Source organism: Carassius auratus, chromosome 21 (genome assembly GCF_003368295.1).
Source record: "Carassius auratus strain Wakin chromosome 21, ASM336829v1, whole genome shotgun sequence".
Classification (NCBI taxonomy): Eukaryota; Metazoa; Chordata; class Actinopteri; order Cypriniformes; family Cyprinidae; genus Carassius; species Carassius auratus.
In genome coordinates, this window is record NC_039263.1 from 12,035,672 (window position 1) to 12,061,839 (window position 26,168).

At 37.9% G+C, this 26,168-nt stretch overlaps 5 protein-coding genes across 24 annotated transcripts in view; 4 read left to right on the forward strand and 1 right to left on the reverse strand.

Annotated features, from left to right (window-relative positions):
* The window catches only part of mark2a (MAP/microtubule affinity-regulating kinase 2a), a 30,174-nt gene extending 24,473 nt beyond the window's left edge, over window positions 1-5,701 (forward strand). For 9 of the 14 annotated variants that reach the window (XM_026195988.1, XM_026195991.1, XM_026195999.1 and 6 more), the window contains 2 exons: window positions 3,320-3,358; window positions 4,214-5,701. In XM_026195988.1, the coding sequence (XP_026051773.1) occupies window positions 3,320-3,358; window positions 4,214-4,649 (475 nt within the window). In that variant the 3' untranslated portion in view covers window positions 4,650-5,701. The remainder of the gene's footprint in view (window positions 1-3,319; window positions 3,359-4,213) is intronic. The other 5 variants (XM_026195992.1, XM_026195990.1, XM_026195995.1 and 2 more) reach the window with 2 other exon arrangements.
* A 669-nt stretch (window positions 5,702-6,370) lies between these two features.
* LOC113038509 (RNA-binding protein lark-like) lies at window positions 6,371-10,206 on the forward strand. 2 transcript variants are annotated; one of them, XM_026196003.1, is made up of 2 exons: window positions 6,371-6,918; window positions 7,822-10,206. In XM_026196003.1, the coding sequence occupies exon 2, from the start codon at window positions 7,903-7,905 to the stop codon at window positions 8,899-8,901; it is 999 nt and encodes a 332-aa protein (XP_026051788.1). In that variant the 5' UTR covers window positions 6,371-6,918; window positions 7,822-7,902; the 3' UTR covers window positions 8,902-10,206. The 2 variants fall into 2 exon arrangements, with proteins under 2 accessions (XP_026051788.1, XP_026051789.1); XM_026196004.1 differs by lacking the exon at window positions 6,371-6,918 and adding an exon at window positions 6,928-6,974.
* A 206-nt stretch (window positions 10,207-10,412) lies between these two features.
* Window positions 10,413-15,186, forward strand: zgc:110782 (aldo/keto reductase). Of its 4 annotated transcripts, none has more exons than XM_026196005.1 (3): window positions 10,413-12,566; window positions 13,059-13,151; window positions 13,249-15,186. In XM_026196005.1, exon 3 carries the CDS (start codon window positions 13,276-13,278, stop codon window positions 14,137-14,139), a length of 864 nt encoding a protein of 287 aa, XP_026051790.1. In that variant the 5' UTR covers window positions 10,413-12,566; window positions 13,059-13,151; window positions 13,249-13,275; the 3' UTR covers window positions 14,140-15,186. The 4 variants fall into 4 exon arrangements, with proteins under 4 accessions (XP_026051790.1, XP_026051791.1, XP_026051793.1 ...); XM_026196006.1 differs by having other exon boundaries at window positions 10,413-12,562; XM_026196008.1 differs by lacking the exon at window positions 10,413-12,566 and adding an exon at window positions 12,576-12,750.
* Window positions 14,541-17,118, reverse strand: bada (BCL2 associated agonist of cell death a). Of its 3 annotated transcripts, none has more exons than XM_026196011.1 (4): window positions 16,308-17,118; window positions 16,031-16,168; window positions 15,688-15,914; window positions 14,541-15,602 (listed from the first exon to the last, which is right to left on the reverse strand). In XM_026196011.1, the coding sequence occupies exons 2-4, from the start codon at window positions 16,158-16,160 to the stop codon at window positions 15,516-15,518; spliced, it is 444 nt and encodes a 147-aa protein (XP_026051796.1). In that variant the 5' UTR covers window positions 16,161-16,168; window positions 16,308-17,118; the 3' UTR covers window positions 14,541-15,515. The 3 variants fall into 3 exon arrangements, with proteins under 3 accessions (XP_026051796.1, XP_026051794.1, XP_026051795.1); XM_026196009.1 differs by having other exon boundaries at window positions 14,541-15,605; window positions 16,308-16,801; XM_026196010.1 differs by having other exon boundaries at window positions 14,541-15,605; window positions 15,688-15,911; window positions 16,308-16,783.
* A 1,770-nt stretch (window positions 17,119-18,888) lies between these two features.
* LOC113038507 (sodium/calcium exchanger 1-like) overlaps window positions 18,889-26,168 on the forward strand; it is a 77,406-nt gene continuing 70,126 nt past the window's right edge. Inside the window, exons 1-2 of the mRNA XM_026195986.1 lie at window positions 18,889-19,350; window positions 19,615-19,706. The gene's annotated coding sequence lies outside the window, so the exon portion shown is untranslated. The remainder of the gene's footprint in view (window positions 19,351-19,614; window positions 19,707-26,168) is intronic.

Consider the following 26,168-nt stretch of genomic DNA (forward strand, 5'->3'; position numbering starts at 1 on the left):
AATAACATCCCTCTTTCAATTGCATCACATTCCGCTCCTCGCTCAGATGAACTCATGGAGTCCAGTCATGTACGCTGTGCTGCAGATCCTGTGAAATGGTTTCCCTGCGCCCTCGTATGTGCTGTCATCATGCAACATGACTGCACTCCTACAATGCAGTTAAATGATGGTGTAATACAAGTTTGACAGGTCTTTGTAGATTGTTTGTTATTACACCATTGCACAAGGACTGATAAACCCTTGATAAAACATTTCATAAACTTTTAAGCGATCCGTTAAAGGTTATTGTTTATCTAGAAAATACAAAAAATTACAGCTATATCTACAGTGGCAAAGTAAAAAAAAAATGCTTAAGATTAACTGAGCTTGCAGTCAAATTAAATGTGATGAAAGACAAAACTAGGCACTGCTATAAATAGACACGTAACACCTCTTTCTGTTGAAGAGTCCACAACGAACACAGCGTGACGATTGTAGTCCGATTTCTGAACAGATGACCTCATAAATTGGCTCATTACAATTAATCTGTAAAAAAAAAAAAAAAAAACATTATGAATTGGAATTGACTCACTGAATTGGCCGAGCTGTTCTTAAATGACTCGATACAAAATGCAATTAATTTTGAGAATCGTTACTGTATTTTTTTATATGACCCCAAAATTTAAATTGTCATGATTTACTCATCCTCTTGTCGTTCCAAACCGATAAGTCTTTTGTTCAACTTTGAATAAACAGGGACTGAAATTTTTCCAGCTGCATCAAAAACATTCATTTGTGTTTCAAAGTCCATTTCACCAAAGCAAGCATGTTTACCACATGTGACCCTGGACCACAAAACCAGTCTTAAGTGTCAATTTTTCGAAATTGATGTATGGATTATTAGGATCAAACATGGCCTAGATACTTGAATATCTGGAATCTGAGGGTGCAAAAAAAATCTACACACGGAGAAAAATCCTTTGAAGTTTTCCAAAAGAATTCTTAATGCATATTAATACACAAAAATTAAGTTTTGATATATTTACGGTTGGAAATTTACAAAATATCTTAATGGAACGAGATCTTAATATCCTAATGATTTTGGGCATAAAAGAAAATCTATAATTCTGACCCATACAATGTTTTTTTGGTTATTGCTAAAAATATACCCCAGCGACTTAAGACTGGTTTTGTGCTCCAGGGTCACATATTTAATGTGCTCCATTTATGTGCATTGATCAGTGCTTATATGCAGGGAAAAATAAAGATTAAAGGCATAGCTCAGCCCAAAATAAAACTTCTGTCATTAATTACTCACCCTCAGGTTATTCCAAACCAGTAAGACCTCCATTCATCTTCAGAACACAAATTAAGATCTTTTTGATGAAATTATAGAGCTCTCTGACCCTGCATAGACAGCAACGCAACTGAAATGTTTCCAGACCCAGAAACATTATGAAGACATCAGGGGAAGTCGTGGCCTAATGGTTAGACATTCAGACTCGTAATCAAAAGGTTGTTTGTTCAATTCTCAGGCCGGCAGGGATTGTAGGTGGGGGTATCACATCAGTCAATACATCGACTAAGGTGCCCTTGAGCAAGGAATCAAACCCCCAACTGCTCCCTGGGTACCGCAGCATAAATGGCTGCCCACTGCTCCATGTGTGTGTGTGTGTGTATGCACTTTGGATGGGTCAAATGCAGGGCATGAATTCCTAGTATGGGTCCACCATACTTGGCTGTATGTCACTTAAAACAGTCCATGTGACATCAGTGGCTCAACTTCAGTTTCATGAAGCTACGAGAATACTTTTTGTGCGCATAGAAAACAATAGAAATTCAGTTGCATTATTGCCTATGCAGGGTCAGAGAGCTCTCAGATTTCATCAAAGATATCTTAAATGTTCCAAATATTAAATATCTCGGGTTTGGAACAATATGAGGGTGAGTAATTAATGACCGAATTTTCATTTTTTGGGTGAACTATATTAAATTTAAATTTAAATTAAACCTGTTTGTCATATAAAATGATCCAAAAGTGAAGACCTGCATTTCGGTACTTTATTCACATTGATAGATTAGTTTTATGTAATCAAAGGAGGGACACACACATCTCTCAGGTTATATTAAACATATTTTAATTTGTGTTTGAAAGATTCTTATTGGTTTGGGATGAAATGAGTAGTGATAATTTTCATTCTTTTAAGGCTTTGAGACTTCAGTGTAATTAAAATCAGTGTAATTTTAATAAAGAATTAAAAAAACGGTTTCTTCATTAACAACATTATTATTGTATTAATAAAGCATCGTTAATGAAGGTATAGTGCTATTATCATAAATATTATTGTTGTGTGTTTGTTCAGCGCCATTAAATTAAAGCGAATTAAATCCCTTATTCTGGTGTATTTTGTAGACCCTCAGACAAAAGATTAACAACAAAATGTATATCTACAATAGCATGCAGAAGTATTTGGCACAGAATTCTTTGTCATGCATATTCTGTTGATGGCAGCTAAACCTTCGCCCAAAGCTTGACATTTGATTTTTAACAGGTCAGGTAAGTTCATAGTTTGCAGATAGAAGCGCCGAGCCAGACAGGGTCAATAGAGGATGTCAGTCTTGTTTTCATGGTGAGGGTTTTAAAGGGTGATACCTACTCCTCTCCTCTTTCGGTCTACTGCTTATTCTTATATGGCTGCACTAAAACAGGCGTGCTGCTTCTGTCCCTTCGCTCTCGAGCTGCGCTGTTTTGGAGGTGGCTGGTCTCCCCGTCCCACTGCATAATTCAACACCCATCTCACTGAAGTCACTTGCTCAGCTGTACAACACACACTTGAGAAAATGAACCAGATATATATACATTTATACATTTCATATCTGACAGACAAGATTGGGAATTTAAGTTTAGAAGGACCTCTGGTAGTTTTGCTCTAGGCGTTACACTGAATTCTGTGGTTAAGTTAAGGTAATATTTGAAATTCGTTTTCATTCCTCATTTAAAATGTCATATACTCTTACATTACCTGCATCTTGTAAAAATGTGCACTTTAACACATAGACTGCAACATGTCTGCTCATTTGTTCAGGTGTATTTACACTAAATACAGAGTGGCTTCTGTGAGTGTGTGTTGATCCCAAGGTTCAGAGTTTAAAATGAAATGGTCAAGAAGTTGGTGAAGGGACTGTAAATGGATGCTTTATGGATTTTGCCTCAGATATTTTAAGTTTTATTAGCATAATTATGTAATCATACCAAAATCTACTTGAACAGGACTAATACTTAGCTAGCAGCTATAAGATAACTTGAACTGAGGGACTAAACTTGTTGGTTTTCTTTGAGGAGTCCGTATGAGGGAGAGGGTCGAGATGAGGCCAGCAGGTGAGGACAACGACTGACTGATAAAAATAATTTATCTACAGAAGCTTACTTCTCGAATCACTGAATCATTACTTACTAAGACATTTTTAAATCCAATTATTCATGTTCTGTTGGAGTGTGGAGTCACTTGAAGCTTAAATTGGGCATTGTTCTTTTAAATCATTGGATGACTTGCAATACGAGACACAATCAAATGTACACTTCTGTTCAAAAGTTTGGGGTTGGTAAGATGTTTAAAATGTTTTTGAAATGTCTTTTTATGCTCACCAAGGCTGCATTTATTGAATCAAATATACAGTAAAAAAGTAATATTGTGAGATATTACAAATTTGTAATTGAAATATATTTTAAAATGTAATATTCCTATGATGAAAAAGCTGAATTCACTCCGGTCTTTAGTGTCACATGATGAACAATTCAGTGCCTCCTTGGTGAATAAAAGTATGAATTCCTTAATTTTACTGACCCTAAAGTTTTAAAAGGCAGTGTTTTTCTTTCATTTACATGCAAAACTTTCTTAGCATCTGAAAATAAGTCTGTAATAAATTAATTGTAAATTTCTAACAGAGTTTTATTTTTATGTACTTTTTAGTTTTTACCCCCAAAGCCCCTTACATATGTCCAATTAGTGGACGCTGATGTTTTGACTGCATTGTAGTCTTCTACCATAGCAACATGTTGGTGTTTTGTGTTGATGATCATAATCACGTCGACTGACAGTTTTGTAACGTGTTAAAGCAGAACTAGTTACAGCTTGAATCAACTAAGATTCTTCTGTTTTCATTTCCTTGTCTTCCTCATGTTCACCTTCATTTTCCTGTTTGTGCCTCTCTCCTCTCATCGTTTTCACCGAAGACCCATGTTGAGCACAGCGGACAAGATGGAGAAGGGCACCCAAGGACTGCCTGGCGACGAAAACAAGGACTCCTTTTCTTCCACTTCTCCAGCTTCCAGCACACCCCCGTTCACCCAGGCCTCCAAGGACGCCAAGCCACGCTCCCTGCGCTTCACCTGGAGCATGAAGACCACCTCCTCCATGGAGCCCAAAGAAATCATGAAGGAGATCCAGAAAGTTCTGGACTCCAACAGCTGCGAGTACGAGCTGCGCGAGCAATTCATGCTCCTCTGCATTTCGGGCGACCACGCGCACGACAACTTTGTCCAGTGGGAGATGGAGGTGTGCAAGCTACCTCGCCTCTCGCTCAACGGGGTGCGCTTCAAGCGGATCACCGGAACCCACTTCGCCTTCAAGAACATCGCCTCGAAGATCACCAACGAGCTAAAACTGTGAGGAAGACTATCGTGTCTGTGGAAGAGATCTTGAGGAACGGCTGGAGCCCTTGTGTTGGGAATGAGGAGGCACTGTGAGGAAAATCAGTTTTGAGCTCTACGGCTGCAATGAAGAGTCTTGAGGCTGGAAAGGGGAAAAGGTGTAAAGCAGGTTCATGGGGGACATTTGTGCATATAGACAATTTTCAGGGGGTTTATTTTTTGGGGGAGGTGTTCTGTCTTGGGTTTGGGTTTTCTGTTCCTTACTCACCCCTCCCCCTTGAATACTTTGTGTTGTCATCTTTATTTGTGGCGATTTCGTTCAAATGTGGTTTTTCTTGGACCTCACAACTGTCCTCAGTTCAGAAAACAGCGAGAAGACATTGGTGTTAATAAACTGGAATTGCTTGCCAGTAATTGGTTTTTTCTACATAAACCAGCTACTGTACTGGAAAGCGGTTTCTAACTCTACCCCCCCATACCTTGGTCCTTATTCCTTGTTAATCCCCAAATACAAACTATGGTAAACCACCACATTACTTGATCTTACTTTCAGTTCCAGGTTAGCTGTGATGAGCAGAGCTGGAGAGATTGGCAGTTTGACGCTCTGAATGTACAACACGAAATCGAGACCCAAATGGCTAGGCACATTCAGTAGAGCCATTATTTGAATATTCATATCCATTCTTCATGCTCTGATCGGTTCTGATCTAACTAATGATACGGTAACTAATCTGTAACCTACATCACAGTACAGTGTCTTATTTGAGCTGAAATGGAAGTTTTGACTTGAACCCTCGGTGCAGTGGAGGTGAATCACCTCTTAGCACTCTAAGCCCAGACAATTAGTTTTTTGTTGTTTTTGTTTTTTTTCCTCTACTGCAGGGGTTATATATCTGAAACTAATTAAGGGCCAATTAAGTAATTATTGGTGGATTGTAGTGTAATTAAGAATTGCTGGTTGGATCCAATCTGCTGCACTGGAATGAGTCTGTGTTTCGTTGCCTTTCTCTGGAGAAGATAATTAATAATATTATTATATAAATAAACCAGACCTTGGATGATTTGTGTTCAGTTGTTCATGAACGGTATTCTTTTTATTTTAGTACATTTGTTTTATTTTCTTTTGTTTCACCTTCAAGCATCATTTGAAATATGCTGTTGTTCTTTAATTGAAAGAGCATGCAATACAAATAAAACTACTTTATAAAATATTTCCAATTGAGAGCTCTTGCAAACTTCGCAAATTAGATGGCAAATTTTGTTTGTTTTAGGGTAAGATTTTCATAATGTTTTTTTGATTATTGTATTTAACAAGTCATTAATGTGCATTCAAATAGATTTTATATTAATTGGATTAATATCTTAACATGTTTCAATGTAAATTTACATCTGCATACTGATCTGTTAAACAATATGTAACATTTATTATTAATCATAAACAGTTTACTTATGATACTGAAATGCCAACATTTGCCGTTTTGGTTTGTTGGAAGAAAAAAAAAGACTGGTTTCTTGAGTCTTCATGTCTGGAAAAGAGAATGTAACTTAACCCATTGCCAGATTTATCCCACATTTGAAGAGTTTATTTGCAAAAACAGATGACTCCTTTATTTTTATTATAAATTATTTTTTATTAATATATATATATATAATGTCACCAAAGCAACCCAGCTGCAGTTTGATATTAATTTGAATGCAGGATTTAAAAAAAAAAATTATGAAGAGTTATGTTTTTGCAAATGTAAATAGCTGGGCTGTGTAAATTTATGTCTAGTTCAAATAATTAGCATACTGTTATAGCTGACAAGAACAATCAGAGGAAGGAAAGAAAAAATGACACGGGATGTAACCTATGGATGCAACCTCTGTCATGTGCACATCTGGGGTAGTTATTTCAGACTCTCGAACGAATCGTTTTTTTCCAATCGGATCATAGATCACACTGTTTTTGAGTAATTGGGGCGAAAAGTAAGTTGCTATTTGAATATCCAAATAACAAATGTTAAACTATGTACAGAAAATATGAAATATATTTATGACTTTATTATATTACAAATTTTGCTACACTACAAAGGGACCGCGGAGCGCGCGTTGACGTAGTCACGCGATTACGTAACATATTAATCATTTGAGCCTGCTCGAAAGAACCGGTTCGCAGAAATGAATCGGACATTCTATCACTAACTGGGATCGAACGGTAGGAGGCGCCAACTCTCAGTTGAACGCTTGTGTGACCCTCCCCCATCCCCCTAAACGAGGCACTGACGCCCAAGTCCTCGGTTTTAAAGGTAGGTTTTAAAGATTACACTTAGAGACTTCAAATCGTTTTCTTCGTATTTTACCCGTAAGTTATAAATACGGTACGACCGTTTGAATAGTCATAATGCAGAAAATGTATCCACTCCCTTGTTGTCCGATAGTCTCTTTCATAGCTCTTTACTGAACCTGTGCCTCGCGTGAACCGAGAATATTGCATTGCAACTAATCGCGCTGATTTGTTTTACAATGTTATTTTAGTTTCTAAGCGATTTCTACAGGGTTGTAAATGTCTGTGAAGTCAAAATAATTTATTTACTTCCTCAGTCTGGCGCGAATAGATGCTAGCGTTAGCATGATAGCTTTAGCCATTGCATGATTGATATGCAGATAATCTTTTGCTACATTAGATAACAGATAAACTCTTTTCATCGGGTTTTCAACACAATTCGAGTTGACTACATAATAAGATAAAAAGACTGTGAACCAGAAAGTGTCTGAGTTGAAACCACTAACGTTAGGCTCTCATTATTACGCGTTATCCGAAATAGTAGACTCTGAATGGTCAATCACGTTCAGAAGTGTTTTTGTAGCTTGGTGGTGGCTAAACTGTATCATTTAGCACAGCCAAATAGTAATTATGTAATCATGTCCAATAAAGCCTATATTTTTTAATAAGGACAGTACTTAATTATAGTTACATAAACCCCAACAGAATTATGAGCACCCCAATGTCAGTCAGACTTCATAATCCAGTAATATTAATTGTATTCCTATAATTAAAGTATCTACTGTTATCAAATTCTAGTGAAAAAAATAGTACTGGTAGCATGGAAGTTGTGGTTTGTCCTGTGTGAGATGCATTTGAAGTTCTTGGAAAAGGTGATTTGCATATATTTTGCCTGTTTATTTGACTTTTTTTTTTTTTTTTTTAGGAACTTCATCGTTCGATACTTTGCACTTGAGAATCAACCAAAGACGGATCCCAAAACGCACTGCTGCTCTTCCTCTCCAAAATGGTGAAGATATTTGTTGGCAATGTAGCTTCAGCGACCACAGAAGACGAGCTCCGTGCTTTGTTTGAGAAGTACGGTGCCGTGTCCGACTGTGACATTCTGAAAAACTATGGCTTTGTGCACATGGATGAGGAAGAGGCGGCGCAGAAAGCCGTCTCCGCTTTGCACAAGCACGAGGTCAACGGCTCCCGTATCACTGTCGAGTACGCCACCACCAAGGTACGCAATGCCACCAAGATCTACGTCGGCAATGTTCCCGAAGGCGTCACAGCTGGCAAAATCAAGGAGCTCTTCCAGCCATTCGGCAAGGTGGTGGAGTGCGATATTGTGAAGAATTATGCATTTGTTCACATGCAGAGGGAAAGCGAGGCTCTGGAGGCCATTTCAAAGCTAAACCACTCCAGATTGGAGGGCCAAAAGATCTTTGTGTCCCTCTCACGCAGTAACCCATCCAGAAATGACAGAGGGGAGGACTATTTTCCTCCTCCGCCACCGCATCACTATCCACCTCACCCACACCACCATCCTCACTTTCTCCCCCCACGCCCGCCGCCCCGTGAATACTATCCACCTCGTGGCCGACTTCTACCCCCTCCTCTCCCACCGCCACCACCCCGCGCCTACTATGAGCGCGATGTGTACGAGAGGGGCCTCCGCCACGACCCGTATGCCGACCCATCCCCGCGTTTTTATGATCGGGATCCATACGACCGGCGCATTCCGCCCCCTCCGCGGCCGGTCACGCCTCCTCTTGCCAGTCGCTACTACCGTGAGCGCAGTCCTCTTGGCGGTCGTCGCTCTCTACTGCCTCCGCCTCCCCCTCCACCCTCTTCTGCCGGCTTTGCCCGGGGTTTTGCCCGCAATGGTGCAAGCTCTGCGCCCCCTCCACATACCGCCGCTCCTTCCTCCCACTATCAGCGCTACACTCTCAGCCCAGGCTTTGATAAGGATGATTATTTGGAGGACAAGTACAGCAATGGCTTCACCCGTAGCTACTAAGCATTGAAGTTTGTCCGTCCCCTTATTTTCGAGGAGCTGAGTAATCTAAGAGGAGCTTACCATCAGGGAGATAGGGGTGATTTTTTTTTTTTTTTTTTTTTGTAATATTCTGTGATAGTTGTAACGATTTTAGATATAACGGGTCAATCAGCTAATACTGTACTCATTTAACTAATACATTTTACCTCCGCCCGATGAAGGAACAGCAAATAGGAAATTAAATAGACATTAATATTTATAGCATGTTATGTTGTATTATATTTGTCAGGCATATCGGTTTGTTTTTTTCTTAAAATAATTGTTCGTTATGTGTTTTTTTTTTTTTTTTTACTCACAATTAATTTTAATCTAGCACGCACTTCAAAAATACAATAGATCGCTTGAATATATGTACATATATTTTTTGCATTGATATTTCAACATGCATAGTCTACCCAACAGGAAATGAGTCGTATTGAATGTTTACTTTTTTCTTCTTCTTTTTGGTATTTAAGAATATTAAAGTATTTTGCACGAGTCAGAGAATTAATTTAGAGGTAATTTGACCAAATTTTATACTTTTTTGTTTGTTTGTTTTTAATTTATTTTTTCAAATTTAATCTCATCGCTTGTCTACCTTGGACTAGGCAAATGAACTTGCTATAGTGTTGTTAGAAGTAATGTTGGATGTAAGTGAGACCAGTGGGAAGGAACCGAGAGGAAATGGTAATAGAGGTTGTTGTGGGCGGAGCTGTGTGCTAACTGACTGATCAACCAATCACATCCTACCGGCTAACCGAGCACATCGCATCTGCCAGCCGTTCAACTTTCGGATCCGCTGCCGCATCCTAGGATAAAGCACCACCGGTCAAAGCAAGTGACCGACCGACCGCATAATAAATTAAAAAACAACACTGAATCATTAGTGCAATATCTACACTGTATTTCCAAATCTCGTTGTATTAGACAAACAGCTGATTTGCAGACTCAGAGAAAGTTTTTAAAGATTACCAAGACTTATTTTGACATCACATCATAATGGACGTGCTTTTGATTGAAAATATTATTAAATACTCCACATTGTTTCCTGTCCTACTTGTACTACTGCTGTTTGCCTATTGTTAGCGTACACTTCTGTTTAAAATGTACGTTTGTAAAAAGCCTGTTTTCTCGACTGTTTATCCGAAACCGCTCTATTTATCCTATTGTCCACCCGAGCAGGTTCGAAACTTATGCTTGTCTTGATTTAAACCTATGAAAACAGATTCTTGTTCTACCAGTCGCTGTCATCTTGCCGCCTGAATAAAAAATCGACTGACTTAGACGTAACGTTTTCATGTCCCTCGTTTTTAATTGAGTCTCTTTAATCTCTACCTCATGTCTCAGTCGCTCACGTTGTCATTCGTATGACAGTAATATCCTTTGGCTTGATAACTTCTATATTAAAGGGACAGATAGATTCGTATAAAAACTGCACTTTCCGCTTGAACCCTTTATATGAAGGCCAAAGGCATTCATTTAAACCTCAGTAGATTCCAGTCACTTAATCTTTTTGCTCCACAATGATCCCTGGCCAAGATGAATGAATGTATGATGCTCTGTTTCGAATTACTATGAGCTTGTGGCTCATCAGGATGGGTGAGTTAAAAGTGAAGGTAAGTAGCATTTCAAGCTAGATTGTTTTGACTTTTGTTCTTGTCACGTTGCACGTTATTGTATGTATCTGTGTGCTAGTAGAGCCTGTGTCTTGTTTTTTTCACTGGGGATATTATTAGAACAGTCACATACTGTTCCTGAAACACTTCATCCACATAGTCAGTGCAGTTGTTTCATGATGTCCGTCAAGTGTTAATAAAGTGTGATTTACCTCTTCTCCTCACAGCCTTTCAGTAGAGCTGCACTGACACAAGTCTGTACTCTGCTGTCATCTCTTTTATTAGAAGCTCTTTCAAAAGGAGAAACAGATTTACACTTCATAAACTATACTTTTATGTTTCTTCCCTTTCTTCTGCTATATGCCTCATTTGAAGTACTCCAGTCACCAGCTTGTGACTTCTCATACACGTGTTTCTAATGGGAATGATGAATGTTTACTTCATTTTACTTGGATTTAGTGAATAAAAGCAACTTTAAATTCCTAGGTTTCATTTGCTGCCTTACGCTTAGCATTTCTAATGATCAATTAAAGAACAACGTGAATTCAAAATAAGTAATGCCAATATTAGGTAACGAACTTCCAGAAAATGTCATGTCAAATCAAGATTTTAGGGTAGTGAAAGTAAAATCTAATCAGAAGTACAAGATAATAGAAATATGTAGACATTAAGGTATTGGTCAGGAAACTTGTTTGTCACTGTGATTTAATATTGGTATATTTAAGTAGCTACTAACTTTTTTTTTTTTTTTTATACTTGGTCCCAATATATTTGGAGTACATTTTAAATTTCATTTCTAAATGTTTGTTGTACATTAATGTCAATGTTTGTCTCCATCATTATAATATTTGAGTTATGCAAAGCCTTTTTTTTAATTGAAATTGTCCTTGTTCCTTCCTTCCAACTGTTATGCTGTAAAATAAATAACGATTGACTAGAATTGTTGCATTGATCACCATCCTTTTAACATGAGTGTTACTCTATATATAAATTACAAACGTCTAAAGAATCTTGGGTTAAAATTATTCAGTGATTTAACATTTAACTGCTAATTATTTGAAAGGCAATAGCCATCTATTTATAACTGAAAAAGTTATTTATTAACCACTAATCTGAATATTGTGGTGCAAGGTCCTCCTCTTACAGTTGTAATGAGGTAAAATAGCATAGGCTATATTTTTTTTCTTAGAAAGTTGTTAGCTTTTTTTCTTAGACATTTATAGCACACGTTTTATAAGAATGACCCATATAAAAATGAACATGAAATGAATATGATTTCAGTCTGATATATAATTTCAAACAAGACAGTGAGTAAAGCCTTGGTTTTGAGCAGGATGTCCTGTGACAGCAGCTCAGATGTGCAGTTTTGGGAGGTGAGGACTTTATATGCTTTATCTGGTCTATTAGTACACAGAAGAGCAATATAAGAAGTTCATAGATTCAGAATTATAACATTCATAGAACACCAAAATTACCCAAAAGAAAAGCACAATCTCTAGGGGTCTAATGGGGAATCTTCTCGCCTTTAGACAGCGTTAACATAATCTAAGCTGTATATAATTTAGGAATACAATATACACAATGTATAGTATCTTACAATAGAAATAACTTTTCACATTGTGCTTTAATGCTCATCTCCATGTGTTTCTCATATCTGTGAATAAAGGCAACATGATGGTTATTTAATCCTTTTCCTGTGTCGTGGATTTGTTTACCTCATTGCACAGCTATTTTCTGCAGTTCTGTAATCGTCTGTACCCTCATATTCCCCGAACCCACACACACACACACACACACACACACATACACACATGAGACGAGTAAATGATCATTCCTATACCACCGCGTCAATAAAAGCGCCCTCCGCTGCCCGACAAGAAATTCTGCATCCATCGTCTCATTTCAGGAAAGAGTCCCAGCGGATGTACGGCGTCACGTGCTCTAAGAGGACGCGGATGCTGTCGCAATTTGGCGCGCTTTTTGTTTGAATTTGTACATTGTTCTTACTCTCCAGTCAGCTCTTTTACGTGCGTGAGTATAAACTTTTGACTAACTTAAAACAAAGTTACTAGTACATGTAGCAATACGCATCATTCACTGATCACATTTCGAAGATTCTCATTATATAACTTTTACGTATGCGTGATTATCATTATTTAATATAAAGCGGCTAATGGAGAGAGAATATCTAACGTTATATTCTTAAGATCAAGTGGTGAGCTATTAACCCTAATGACTTTAAGCACAGTTGGTCTTCAAAGGTTAGCAAATTTAAACTTAAATTCATTAGCAAGCCAAAACAAAGTTAGGAAAATAAATAAATCTACCCTCTCAGAATTTAACTACAAACCACAAACTACAAGTTATTGATCTTATTGTGTAAAATTAATCCGTGTGTGTGTGTGTATATAATTATTATTATTATTTATTTATTTTTCCCATAATTTCCAATAAAATGTTATAACTAATTTATTTAGAGGAGCAATAGACTTATTAATCTTAAACTCTGTTCCTTTCTTGCAGTTCAACCAATAAACAGAACCAAGAAATAACCCATCCTGCCTTTTATCTTTTTCAATAATCTATGTCCCTCAAACACACAATACAGAAGAAAAGGTTTGATACTTTCTACATTGTGACTTTAATGTAATGCCAACCAAGTAATTTTAAGAATTTCTTTAAAAAAAAAAAATTTTTTTTTTGTGTTTTTCAGTGCTGAATTTTTTGTAGTATTATAAAAATGATAGTACCATCAGTAACCTTGATGTCAGGAGTGCAGATGCCACTTTTGGGTTTGGGCACATACAAGCTCCAGGACCGTGAGCAGCTGAAAAAATCTGTCAGTTCTGCACTTCAAGCTGGATACAGAGCCTTTGACACAGGTGCAGTTTATGGAAATGAGGCACTTCTAGGGCAAGTCCTCAAAGAGCTGCTGCCAAAGTATGGCCTAAGTCGTGAAGATGTGTTCATTATCAGCAAGCTTGCCCCATTAGACCATGGGCCGAGGGCAAAGGAAGGCTGCCTGCGGAGTCTGGAGCAACTAGACTGTGAATTCATCGACCTCTATCTAGTGCACTGGCCTGGGGTGGAGGGTCTTGACCCAGGGGATTCTCGTCATTCAGAGTATCGAGCGCAAAGCTGGGCGGCCCTAGAGGAGTTCTATGCCAGCGGGCGATTCAAGGCCATAGGGGTTTCAAACTACACTGCAAAGCACATTATGGAGCTGCTCACGAGTTGCCGCGTCCCCCCAGCGGTTCTTCAGATTGAGTGTCATCCGAAGCTGATCCAGAGGGAACTGAGGGAATTATGCATGGAGACAGGCATTCACTTTCAGGCCTACTCTTCGCTGGGTAAAGGAGCTCTCCTGAGGGAGCCTGAGGTAATGGATATAGTGAGGAGCTGTGGTCGGACCCCTGCCCAGGTTCTAATGAGGTGGGCTGTGCAGCAAGGCATCTCCGTTCTGCCTCGGTCCTCGCAGCCGTGCAGAGTGCAGGAGAATGCACAGGTGTTTGACTTCCAGCTAAGTGAGATGGATATAATGAGGCTGGATGCCTTGAACTGTGGAACAAGGTTTTGTAAACGAGACTCTAGCAAAATAGCTTAAGCCTGAAGATATGACAATCTCTATTCTGGTTCCAAGGCAAAATAAATGTAAAATTCAGCAAACTGAATTATCATTGTAAATAGATTCAATGATGTGATTGTGATGCTTGCTTTAGTAGTATTAAAAAAAAAAAAAAAAATGTACATGCAATGACTTGAATACACCATTGATGAGCATGTGAATTATTATTATTATAGTTTTTAATTAAAAGTCAAAATAGGATGATAAGATGTATTTTTATGCCAAGTTAACCCCTTTATGACCGTGCATGGTTAATTCAGGTTGTATAAGGTGGTGACCCACCAAGAAGTAATATTTGAATTAATATCAACCCAGCCCCCAAAAGATTAATACAAAGTCACATTGACCAAATAACAACGCTAAAATAATTTTACACTAAATTCAGCCAGAAAATCTTTTATTTTGACCACAAAATTATAGAAAAAAGATAAAAACTTGTGATTGTTTTAAAAAGTATTAAAACAGTTCATCCATTACTCAGTCTACGTTGACGATTATAAATATGTACAAGGAGCGTGAAAAAAGGAATGAAAGTATCATCAAGGCTGATAGTACAGAAACAGAACTTGTGCTGTTCATCTGCACATACGATTGGCAAAAATTGAATGTTGTTTTACATACAAGACCAGCAGATGGAATATAAAAAGAAAAAATCCAATAGAGACTACAGACAACTCTACAATCAAGAAATATGCACATGAAAGGCAGTGAGAAATTGTTTTCCTGGTGACATACCCAAGTATAGTCAGCATAAAAAGAGATGGCAGAACAACTGATTTCATCCAATCTTACTTCACCACAACAGTTTGGCATTAAAAAACAAACAAACCTGAGATGAAGCAACAAATGAACTGAAAGAACTTTACCCGTATTATTTTTACCGTCACTAACCTGTACTTCACAACTTACTTTATCCAGTGTCACAGTCCTTGAATTCTATTTACATTTTGCAAGCAACCGCTCCAGCCTTTAGTACAACAAAACGCACACCTATATATCCATCTATAAAATACATCTTAGAACACATTTCTTTGTCAAATATGAATTTAATACATATCAATAAATAGTTTTTAAATAGAGTTTCATTTTTTTGAATCAGAATATAGAAAGATTGTCCAATGAACTGGTATATTTTAGAAGAGATTGTCCCCCTTAAGATTGTCAAATTGAATTAACACTGACAATTCCTTTAATTAAATGTACATTATAGCAGACGTTATACCATTCTCTCAGATTGGTTTTGTACTAGCTTCAGCACATTGGTTGACAAAAAGGCCATGATGGTGATCAGACCAGCCTTCATCTGAGAGCAGCTCTCTGGTAACTGTTATTATGGTGTTTAAAGCAAGACAACTTTATTCTCTGCCCTCCTCTTCTTTGGGACTCCAGAGGAACGAGAACCATCCTCGGTAGCTCTGTTTCTGGCTGTTCGCTCTTTTGACCTCCTAGGAACAATGAAACCACTTAATACTAAGTCTACAGTCTATTAAATAGAAATGCATTCAGTGTACCATATAGCAAGCTCACCCCTTTGTCGAGCCATGTGTCAAATTCATCGCTCATTCTCCTCAGCTGTCGCCCGTACTTCTTTGCTTTCCACAGCGCAGCAGGAGCAGATTGAGAACGACCTCTGAATGAAAGTCCATCTCTGGTTCCTCCGTTCTCCTCCGCCACTGCTCCATCCTGAGGCTCTGCTTCCTGCCAGCGGATGACCGTATACACCTGAGACTCCGAATAGAGCCGCACACGCCCTGCTAAAGCATGTCGTCACATGGTAACAGAAACATTCGTTAAATCTAGGTCAATCTATGATGCATATCCTGAAACTCTGACCTGTTTAATGGCTAGTGTGGTTCTCGGAGGTTCTCACCTTGAGGAGAAATGTTTGGCAAGGGTTGATCCTGATGTTGTCCTTGGTTTCTGATTGTCTCTTCTCTTCCTTTCTTTTTGTTATTCCAGGTGCTGGAATCATCTTGATGGTCATGTAATGTGTTATCCATTGTAAGTCCTGGTGATGAGAGAATAGTATGATATTAATATTGCAATTTAAAGGGGATAAAACAATTAATGATCTAATTTTAAGTGGTATTGAATTTCCAGCGTTGACTGTTTGAGACTAGCATTCCCTGGTTTTCCTAAATACGTACCTGTGGCACGCGCTCTGGACGAATTCCAGGACAATAGATATGAATGTGCTCGTCTCAGTTGTCAGTGCTATTCCTAGATGCTATTCCTTCTTATCTCCAGTACGATTAAGAGTAGCTTCTCCAGTTCTCAACATATATTGACTGCCTCATGGCATGTGACACACCCAAACAACAACAATAGCTGTAATTGCTGCTTTATATAAGTTTCATATTTCTAAGGTTGAGTCGTGCTCATCTGAAAACGTCGTCGGCCAAAAATAATGGAAAAAAGATCCCGTTTTTCGTGACATTTAGTCGAAGTGATTGTCTTCTCGCCGCAAGCAGTAGAGTGGCAAATTTCCAGTCCGGTTGTTTTTATCGCTACAGTGTGTATGATCTCATTTCGGCTCGGATATTGTTGTTGTCCGTGCTCGTTTACAGTAGCGCTCCACTCTCGGCCAATCAGTGGGCTCTCGGCTTCTTCGATCAGCCAATCGCAGCCCGCTGCTAGGGTGTTTTGCGCGCTCTCTGATATAACGTCACTGTTGCGATAGGCTTTCGCGAGCCTTCACTGTCCCGTGACTTGTTTACCTCATCCGGGCCACAGTCTCGCGGAAGAGGACGCAGCCGCCGCCGCGAGAGAATTTGCAAAAGAAACACTTCGTTTAGATTTGTTTGCATGGAGTGGAGCTCAAAACAGTGCAGTTTAGTTGGTGTTGCTATCCGTGTAACAACATCAGTCTTTGTACAGAGAGTATATGCTTTGTTAAATTATTATTTTAATTTATTTATTATGGAGAGTACTTATTATTGGCATTCACCCTGAATGATTTACTTTTTATTATACGGACTTAATTGAAAATTAAAAATAATTTAAAACTTGTATTCATATATAAAAAGGTAATTTTTTTTATTTTTTATTTCTGTTCAAGAATTGTGGTCAGAATGTGCAATTTCTCAGTTTGAACTGTAGATGGCAAGAGAGACATTCTTCAGGAGTTCGTTATTTCTTCGCTTATGACTCATACCTGCAGAACACAGAAATATAGGTTAATAGGACCCATTACGGTGTAATTTGCTGCATATGTTACATATCTGTGATGTGATTTTTACAAAGTATAACACTGTATGCCCGTGACTGTTGTGTACATGAGGTTTTTCACTTCAGATCATTTTAATTTTGTAGCTCTAAAAAATTCTTGCATGAACAAAATTGAGAAATGGTTGCTTCTGATAAATGTTATTCAAATCCTGTCGTAGACGTACAGCATAAAAGCTCACTTTTTGTGAGTTGGATATTAATATTTGAGTTAGAAGTTTTAGTTCTGTCTTGTTTTTTTTCTTTATGAATGACAGAGTATTGCACTTTTAAACACAAACACAGATGTGCACATCCAAATGAGTGAATTTTATGTAAATACATAAAAATGGGTAAAAACACAATAAATCATGCAGCCAATTTGCCAACTGAATTTGTGAATACAACCTTGCGTAGAATTTGAAAAAAAGATAGATAGGTTTTACAGCTGGCAAAAGATTTAGATAGCAAACACAGCATCCTGGATGGACACATGTTTGAGATCCCTGCAGAGTAAAAATGAAGGGTCCTACTACTGTTTATTATATTGTTTTTACTGTTGTAATTATTTTTGTGTTTTCATTGCAGTGATAATGCTGCAATAAATAAATGTTAAATAAAAAAATAAAAACTCTTTTAAACCAGGTATGCTGGCTTTAGCTGGTTTGAGGTGGTCTCCAAGCCTGGCCAAGCTGGTCCAGGGATGTCTTAAAAGTTTAAAAGTGCCAACCCCCTATAAAATCAGCCAACCAGGAGAACGAGAAACCAGTGAAGACCAGTGGGCCAGTTTTGGCTTTAATTCCACAGCCAGAGACTTTGCCTTCAGGTCATTTTCATTAATGTAAAAACAGAGAAGTGCATAAATGCTAACTTCTTATTACATACCTAACATGACAAGTGATTCGATAAAACTGCTGCTCACCTTTGGGCCACTCCAGTTATTGTCTGCTAAGTGTCATTATGGAAGCACTGCCACCAGTAGAGGGGTCAGAGGGTACTAACTTGATTTAGCTCTTCTGATGTGCAAGTGTTTTTACACTCTAGCCAAGCCAACGTAATTAGCATTTCTAATATGTCTATGCTACATCAGTGCCAATTTGATAAATTATCGTCCAGTGTTGGCTCGCTCTGTCTGCACTAGTTGTCCTATAGCAAAATGTCCCCTCCCCTCTTTCTGCAGTCCACGCTGCTTTCGCACCCGGTCTCGGTTTTCTGCACAATCCCATTCGCCGAAAAAAGAAACCGAGTGTTCATTTCCATATTACCCTTTCCAGCATACTCAGCCCGTCTCCTCTCCTCCACCCGCATGGCCAGGCTGATGCTGATGCGAGCGTGTCGTTAGCATCTTTTCATTCACTCCCTCTGGCTCCACACGTCCATGTGCGGCTCTGATCATTCTCCTTATTCGCTGCCCGTTCCCTTTCTCGTTTCCCTCCAGTGTATAATATAATATCCACTTTTTTTTGTCTTTTTTCTTTTTCTTTTTTTTTTTTTTTTTTTAAAAAAAAGCAAAATTATCAGCACTCTCTATTTTCCCCTAAATTCAATTGCGGGAAGCAGGCTTTTTATTTCATATATTTTTTCTAGTGTTTGGAATGATGTGAATGGGCTGCAGCTGGTGTAACTAAACATCGCGGAGATCTTTCGTCAATCACTTTTTAAAAAAAAAATCGAATTCGGTTTTAAGACACGTCTCGTCTTGAACGATAGACGCTCTTGTGTCTCGCCGCGAGATACAGTTTCTTAAATCAGCTTCGCCTCGAGACTTCAACTTGATTGGATTGTGCGTGTTTATGCTCGTTGTTTTCATTGTCTGAACTGTCAAATCAAGAACGCCACAGCTGTACAGCTCGCGCGCATCACTGCTGCTCCGTGGAGACTTGAGCCTCGCGCACCGAGCGCATTCTCACTGTGAATTAAACCGAACTACAGAAGAGCAAGTCAACAGCGAGTGTTGGAGTCCGCCGGAATACACACACAGTCTTTGTAAGTAGCCTACTACGAATTTACTCACCACACCACATTATAATGCAGCTAATACATTATTATAAATTTTTACCAACCAGTCGCGAGGTTTAATATACTACACAAACCTAGCGAATCGATTGCAACAAAAGATTAACAGACCTACAGCCTCCATGTTTTCAGGTTACTGGCGGTTCTATGAAATGAAACTATCACGTTCAGACATACCACATTTATTAGAGATTATATAGACGTTCCTCATTTAAACATAATTTTTTTTTTCAGGTGCAAAGTTGCTTGTCAGATTTCTCTCAGCCTATACAGGAGCTACTCAACAAAATGAACCTCTGTTAACCTACGTCTGTCTGTCAGAGCAGGTAAGACTGATTTTACTCATGTATTAAAACGGTTCAATTGAGTTCATATACTTTATGCATATAGCAACAATTCCTTCATAAATGTGTTGTTCTGGCCCTGCATAACTAGTAGTAAGCGCCACATAGTTTTCATACTGGCCGTGAATACTTAGCAGGCACAGTTCTCATGGAAACGCTCTCCTACTCTCACTACAGAAGCAGCCCACCTGTTTCAGATAAACATAGAATGTGATAGCAGTGTGCTGTGGTATGTAGGGAAACCCCCAGTTTCCAGATGCTCTGACTTCAGATCAAAAACTGTTCCCATGGGGAGCTTCTTCAAAGAATTGAGACATGTAAAAATAATAATAATAATAAAGTCCTCTGCATTGTGCTGGTTTATTTCTCTCCCACATTGTTTGTGTGAGGTGTAAAAAACTAATTAAAAAACTTTAGATTATTAAAATGTTTTAACAATAAGAAAAAATGGTTCTTATAAAAACTAATCACTGAAAGGGGTAATTGTTTTTTCCTTGTTTTGTTTTTTCTTCCCCCGTGGAATCGCAGTGAAAACCCCCATTTGGAACCTTAATTTTTTTTTAAGAGTGTATGGGTGAGGAAATGATGAAGAATTTTTATTTTTGGATCATCTATCCTTGTAACATATAAGCAAATATAACAGATGGTCAGTTTGACGAACAAGCTGCATTTGGCAGACCTGCACTCATATGACACAATATCCTCACTAGGGAGATCAATTATGGCTATAATTTAGTTAGTTATATAATTATACTGCATCAAAACAGATTGTAGGTAAAAGAAACTCCTGCAGCTTGCATTTCAAATCAGTCGCGTCCATTTTCACTTTAGTTGATGGCATGAAATAGTATGAAATATCTATTTTTAATCCTGAATCATATAGTATGTCATTAGCAATGCCCGTGGTCTATACATCATGTGACTATTAGTGCCACATTTATCGTGTTTGCTAAAGGCTTGATTTAGTTTTGTTCCCACAATTCATAGTCTAGTATGACTGATGCCGTCTAGTTGTAAACTGCTATGTGTTCTCCTCTTGGTTTCACTGGCATTATTTCTTTTCCCCTAATGCCAGGAACCATTACTCACAGTTTGAGCTAATCTTAATGTTTCTGGCGAACTGAAAATAATCCCACTCTTGCTAAAGGCGGAATTCAGAAAGTGGTTTGTTTCCACTGCTGCTGCTTCTTTCATTATGTGGCGTGTCGGAATATCTGTACATCCTCTTGCTCTGAAAGCTCCGGAAGACGTGAATTATGTCGGCCAAGATTTAAAAGACTAATTTTGTTACAAGCATGAGCTTCCATATGATTGTAAAGCCAGCTAGTCTGTCCAGGGAGCTCCATATGTGGCATAAGAATTCTGGGTATAACTGTGTGCAAAACATCCAGAAAATTGGAGGGTTAAACCTTTTTTGTGCAGGCTTAGAGTTCCGTTTCTAAATCTGAGGTTCTTTCAGTGCACTTGTGTTTATGTCTGCCGGTTCTATATGTGTGATCTCTTTAGTATCACCCTCCTCTGTGAGAATCCAAATGGTGTTCTTCTCACCTCGCAGCTCATCCACCATTATTATCACAGAGGCCCACACTAAAGCCTTTTTATTTTACCCCTAGTCCACAGCTCGTCTGCCCTTACAAATTGTTAGCACTGTAAAATTCAGCCAAGCGAACCATTAAATTATCTCACCCTTCTCGAGTCTCTGCACAACTGAGGTAAGCAAGCTCTGTCAAGCCGTGTTATAGATAATATAAATATTATTAAATATTTTTGCCTGCTTTTCTTAACCCTTAGTCTTTTGAGTTTTTTTTCAGTGTGAATTATTTGTTTGCATAAAGATCTATACTAAAATGTAGACAGCTACTTTCTGTCTATACAGGATGCTGCTGCCTTGTTTTCATTTGGTATTAAAGGGTTCATGCACTTTTTTAATTATTATTTGTACTGTTCTCTGCTTCGTTTGAATGGGTGTGGCAGATCGTAGAAAAAATAATAATAATAAAAAAAGTCCACTCTTTCCTAATGTGTGGATCAGATGGAAGGCAATGCAAAGACGTTTTTTTTTTTTTTTTACCACAACTTGGCATTGTACAGCATCTTGTTGTCCTGTTGGTTTCTTCGTACACCTGTGTGTACACCTCTTTTGTAAATACTATATGTGTGAATTGGTGGGCGGGGCTAAAAAAGCAGCGATGTAGAAGCAGGCGTTGATCTTTTTCTGCGGAGATGGAGTTTAACCACACTATTACATCATAGAGTTGTACATTCTACAAGCTGTCATTTTGGCAAACTGGATTCAGTGTAAGCTGTTTTTAGAGTAATGAGAAGGTTTAGCTTCTGAAACTTACAGGATGTTTTTATAGTACAGTGACCTCTTATATGTCAAAGGATCAAGGGAATTTTGGATTCTTCATTTCATGACACCTTTAAAGGGGGGGGGGGGTGAAATGCTCATTTTCACTCAATCTCCTGGTAATCTTGAGTACCTATAGAGTAGTACTGAATCCTTCATATCCCCCAAAAGTCTTTAGTTTTATTATATTTATAAGAGAAAAATAGTCTGTGCCGATTTTTTTCGGAAAAACACGAGCCGCTGAAGGCGTGACGTGGGCGGAGCAAAAGAATCACGAGCGCCAGTAGGCTTTTGCGTCTGTTGCTAGTGCGTCTCTTGAGATCGGGGAGGTTTACCTGCACAGCACTAACTCGCTGGCCTCCGTTACACTTAGCGGTTTTGGAAAATGACTAAGTTCCACTTTATGTCGTCTTTTTTTTTTCTTTAAAGGTGTATAAGGTTTACTTGATGTGCTTACGCACCGATAGCTAAGTTAACAACACAGAGATATTTGAAGCAGTTTTACTCACCGCATGCGGTTCCAACACACGATCGTGACCCTTTTTCATTGGGACTGCATCATCCTTAAGAAATAAACGATATGCAAATCCGGCGTCAAACTGGGCCTTGTTTGTAAAACAAGCATCTTCGAAATGCAGGAAACAAACACAAACACTTGCACAACTCCGTTGATGCTCTTTAAAAATAAACTCCGTCCACTGGTCCCTTGATGTTTTTTTTTTTTTTGGTAATCTGTGCCGGGTTGTCTTGCCCTTGCAACCAAAAACACACTTCTTTTGTCACATTTCGCTCTCCAAACTGGTTTTGTTTGAGCCACTTAAGTACATTTTATGTGTAATTCATAATTATCTTTTAAATAAGGTTAATGTGTTGAATGTACACTGTAAAAAAGTGATAACATAATCGTTACCTTTAAGAGCTACTTTTACCTAATTTAGCCCATAATTATTAGTTTTGTTAGTATAAATTAATGTATTTAAGTTGATTCAGTAAGGTTAAATAATATTTTGAATAAAACTAGTTAATTTAAATGTTATCATTGTTCTCAGTTTACTGATGAGCATTAATAGAGAACTAAAACTTTGATGTAATTAAAGTAAAAAAAAAAGTAGTTTACATGTGCTTTCTAAATTTTGGTCAAGACTTCAACGTTTACATCTTTAAAGCATGACAAAAGATTATTGAAAATAAAGATTTTAAATGTAATTTAATTTAAATAACGTTTTGAAAGTGTACTTAATGTGTTAAGAGGCATAGTCATGAAGATATTTTCTTCACTGGCTTTTTGTTTCTCATTTTTTTTTTTTTTAAGATTTGAGCACACTTCTGTTTCACTAGGTTTGAGTTACACATATTTATAATTAACATTTTGATTGCCATCTTGTATTATTTTCATGAAGCCCTGCCTGGAATTGTCTTTTCTGGAAACTATGGATGTGATGCTGCCTTAGAATTTGGCTAAACTGAGGGATCTTAGGAGGCAGCATAATTAAGATGACTATATTCTGGAACAACCTTCACATGCATATGATTCCTTAAATTACTTCCTCTGCAGGCATCTTCACAAGTTTTGGAACAGTGCTTATGTGTTATTATGTGGCCATATGGCAGGTTGATTATGGACAGTTCAGAATTGAATGGCCCTTCCCTGTACAAACGAATGCAAAATTGGTTCCTTTTACTATTCATGGGTGTCTCTTCATACAGGACTCATGCCATGATCAAATTAAATGTCTGAAGACCCCAGAGAAAGAGTTGATGCTGAAAAAGCTATGCAGTGTGAAATATTGCTAATAACCTGTGGCCATGTAGAAAATGTGTACCTGAAGATAACGGAACACCAATTCCCTGTCCAAGTAAAATGACTACAACAACAGTTCTCAAATGTGTTAGAAAAGAACAGTATGGCAAGAATGAATGAGTACATTCATCTTTCTGCATAAGGCTCAAAGAGGTGACCTAGGGGAACAAATCAAGGAGGAAAACAGCTCTCCAAAAGAACACTCTTGTCTATCTCAAATTGTTGATGCCAAAATCTTTGGCAAAAGTGAAATACGGGGTTCCAACAAGAGCACCTCATCCCAGTCAGGTAGCATATCTTGGCTGTACCAAATGGGAATAATTTTCAGGAGGACACTGATTTTTGGATTTCACCACTAGTTATTTACCAAGGAATAAGAGGGTGTCTGTTCATGGTTAGAAGCTTGAACCACAGATAGTAGTTTACACCTTTATACAGTTTAAATTGAAGCTGAAGTGTAAAATTTCTATACTACTAATTTAATCAAAACTACAATCAAAACTGAAAAAAAAAAAATATATATTATTATATTTAAAAATATGACAATATCCTGAAATAAACTTTTTACATTCAATATTTATATTAATATGTTTTTTTCTCAGCTACGTTTTATATATATATTTAGTTTTTGAATGTATATTTATTCACTTAATATTCTATAAATAATATAATGCAATATAAGTTTTACAATATCATTTAAATGGTTTTGCAACATTGTAGGCAGTTGAATCATGTTTATATATTGTCTGCCCTGCAAATCTGAAATTGGTTAATTTAATTATTACGATCAGCCTTAATGCAACCCAATCAGCTTTAATAATTGCTGTTTGTAAGTGTCTCTGCTAATGTAGTCAGATGATTCTGGATGTGAGGAAAATGCCTTTGATCTACCTCTTTGTTTTCAAGGTGCCAGCCCTCATGCAGGAACTTCAATTTAGATTTAATATCAGCGTGCTGTTTTACTTCAAGCATTTCTGTAGCAGGGAATGGGGTTGTAGGGTGTCTCTACTGAGACACTGGTGATAGCTCCTCTGGGTTTCAGCAAATTATTTTCATTTTTTAGTTGCTTTATGAGGCTTATGTTCTCTCTTCCTTTCTCTCCTGCTTTCCCCTTCTGTTTATAATCATGATTCTGACTACATATTTTAAGAAAACCTACTTCCTGTCGTTAGACTGTGATGTTTGTGTTAGTACGTCCTGTAATGAATGCCAAAACTGGGTAATTATATAATAACATTAATCAAATACAGTTTGACTCTTTGGGGCTTTGGGAGATTTGAGAGTGCTCCTATAATTGTGAACAAGTTATTGTGCTTCATTCATCAAAGACTCTGATTTGATTTTTTACACAATCAAATGCATGACTTGCCTCCTCACTATTTATATCTACTGCATATGCTCTTTAATTATTCAGCTCTAAGAGCATCTTAAAATACTTTTCCCACCTGCTATATTCACGTTGGCCAAATTTACACCAGGCCCATAATTTCATTGCACTATGGGGATAAAATGGCAAAAAAAAAAAAAAAAAAAAAACACCTGTGCAACACAGCACTTTTGCTGAGTTAGATCCTATGTAAGAAAAGTTTAGTTTGCAGTTACATCCATACTACAGACTATTATATACAATATGCTTGGTGATATGCAACAGTGGCAAACTGTAATAAGATCTGGTGCTCTAGTCGCTGTCCAGGGTGCTGAATCCACATTATGGGGATAGTTCACCCAAAAAATTAAAATATGTCTGAACGACCTCCATTCATTTTAGGAACATAAATTAAGATTTTTTTTTATGCATTCTGAGAGCTCTCTGACCCTCCCATAGACAGCAATGTAATTAACATGATCAACATCCAGAAACGTTGCAAGGAGATCTGTAAAATAATCCATGTCACACCAGGGGCGCTAGGGTGACGTGGAAGAGACGAATTGTTGAATAAAGTTGTTATTTTTGTTTTCTTTGCTTACAACAAGTAATTAGGGGTGTTCCGATCACAATCGGCCGACCGTTAATGCGCATCTGGTCAGTAAAGCCGGTTTTCTAATCAGCGGTTAATTCCATCAGGTGCGTGATCGGCCGATCGTGATCCACCCCTACAAGTAATCTTTGTAAAATTACGGTTGAACCCCTGATGTCACATGGTTTAATTTACTAATCTCCTTGCAACATTTCTGGACCTTGATCATGTTAGGATCCTTGCTGTCTATGGGAGGGTCAGAGATCTCAAGCCATTCAATGAGTTAGTTTCTTCAGAACAGATTTGGAGAAATTTAGCATTACAGCATTTGCTCA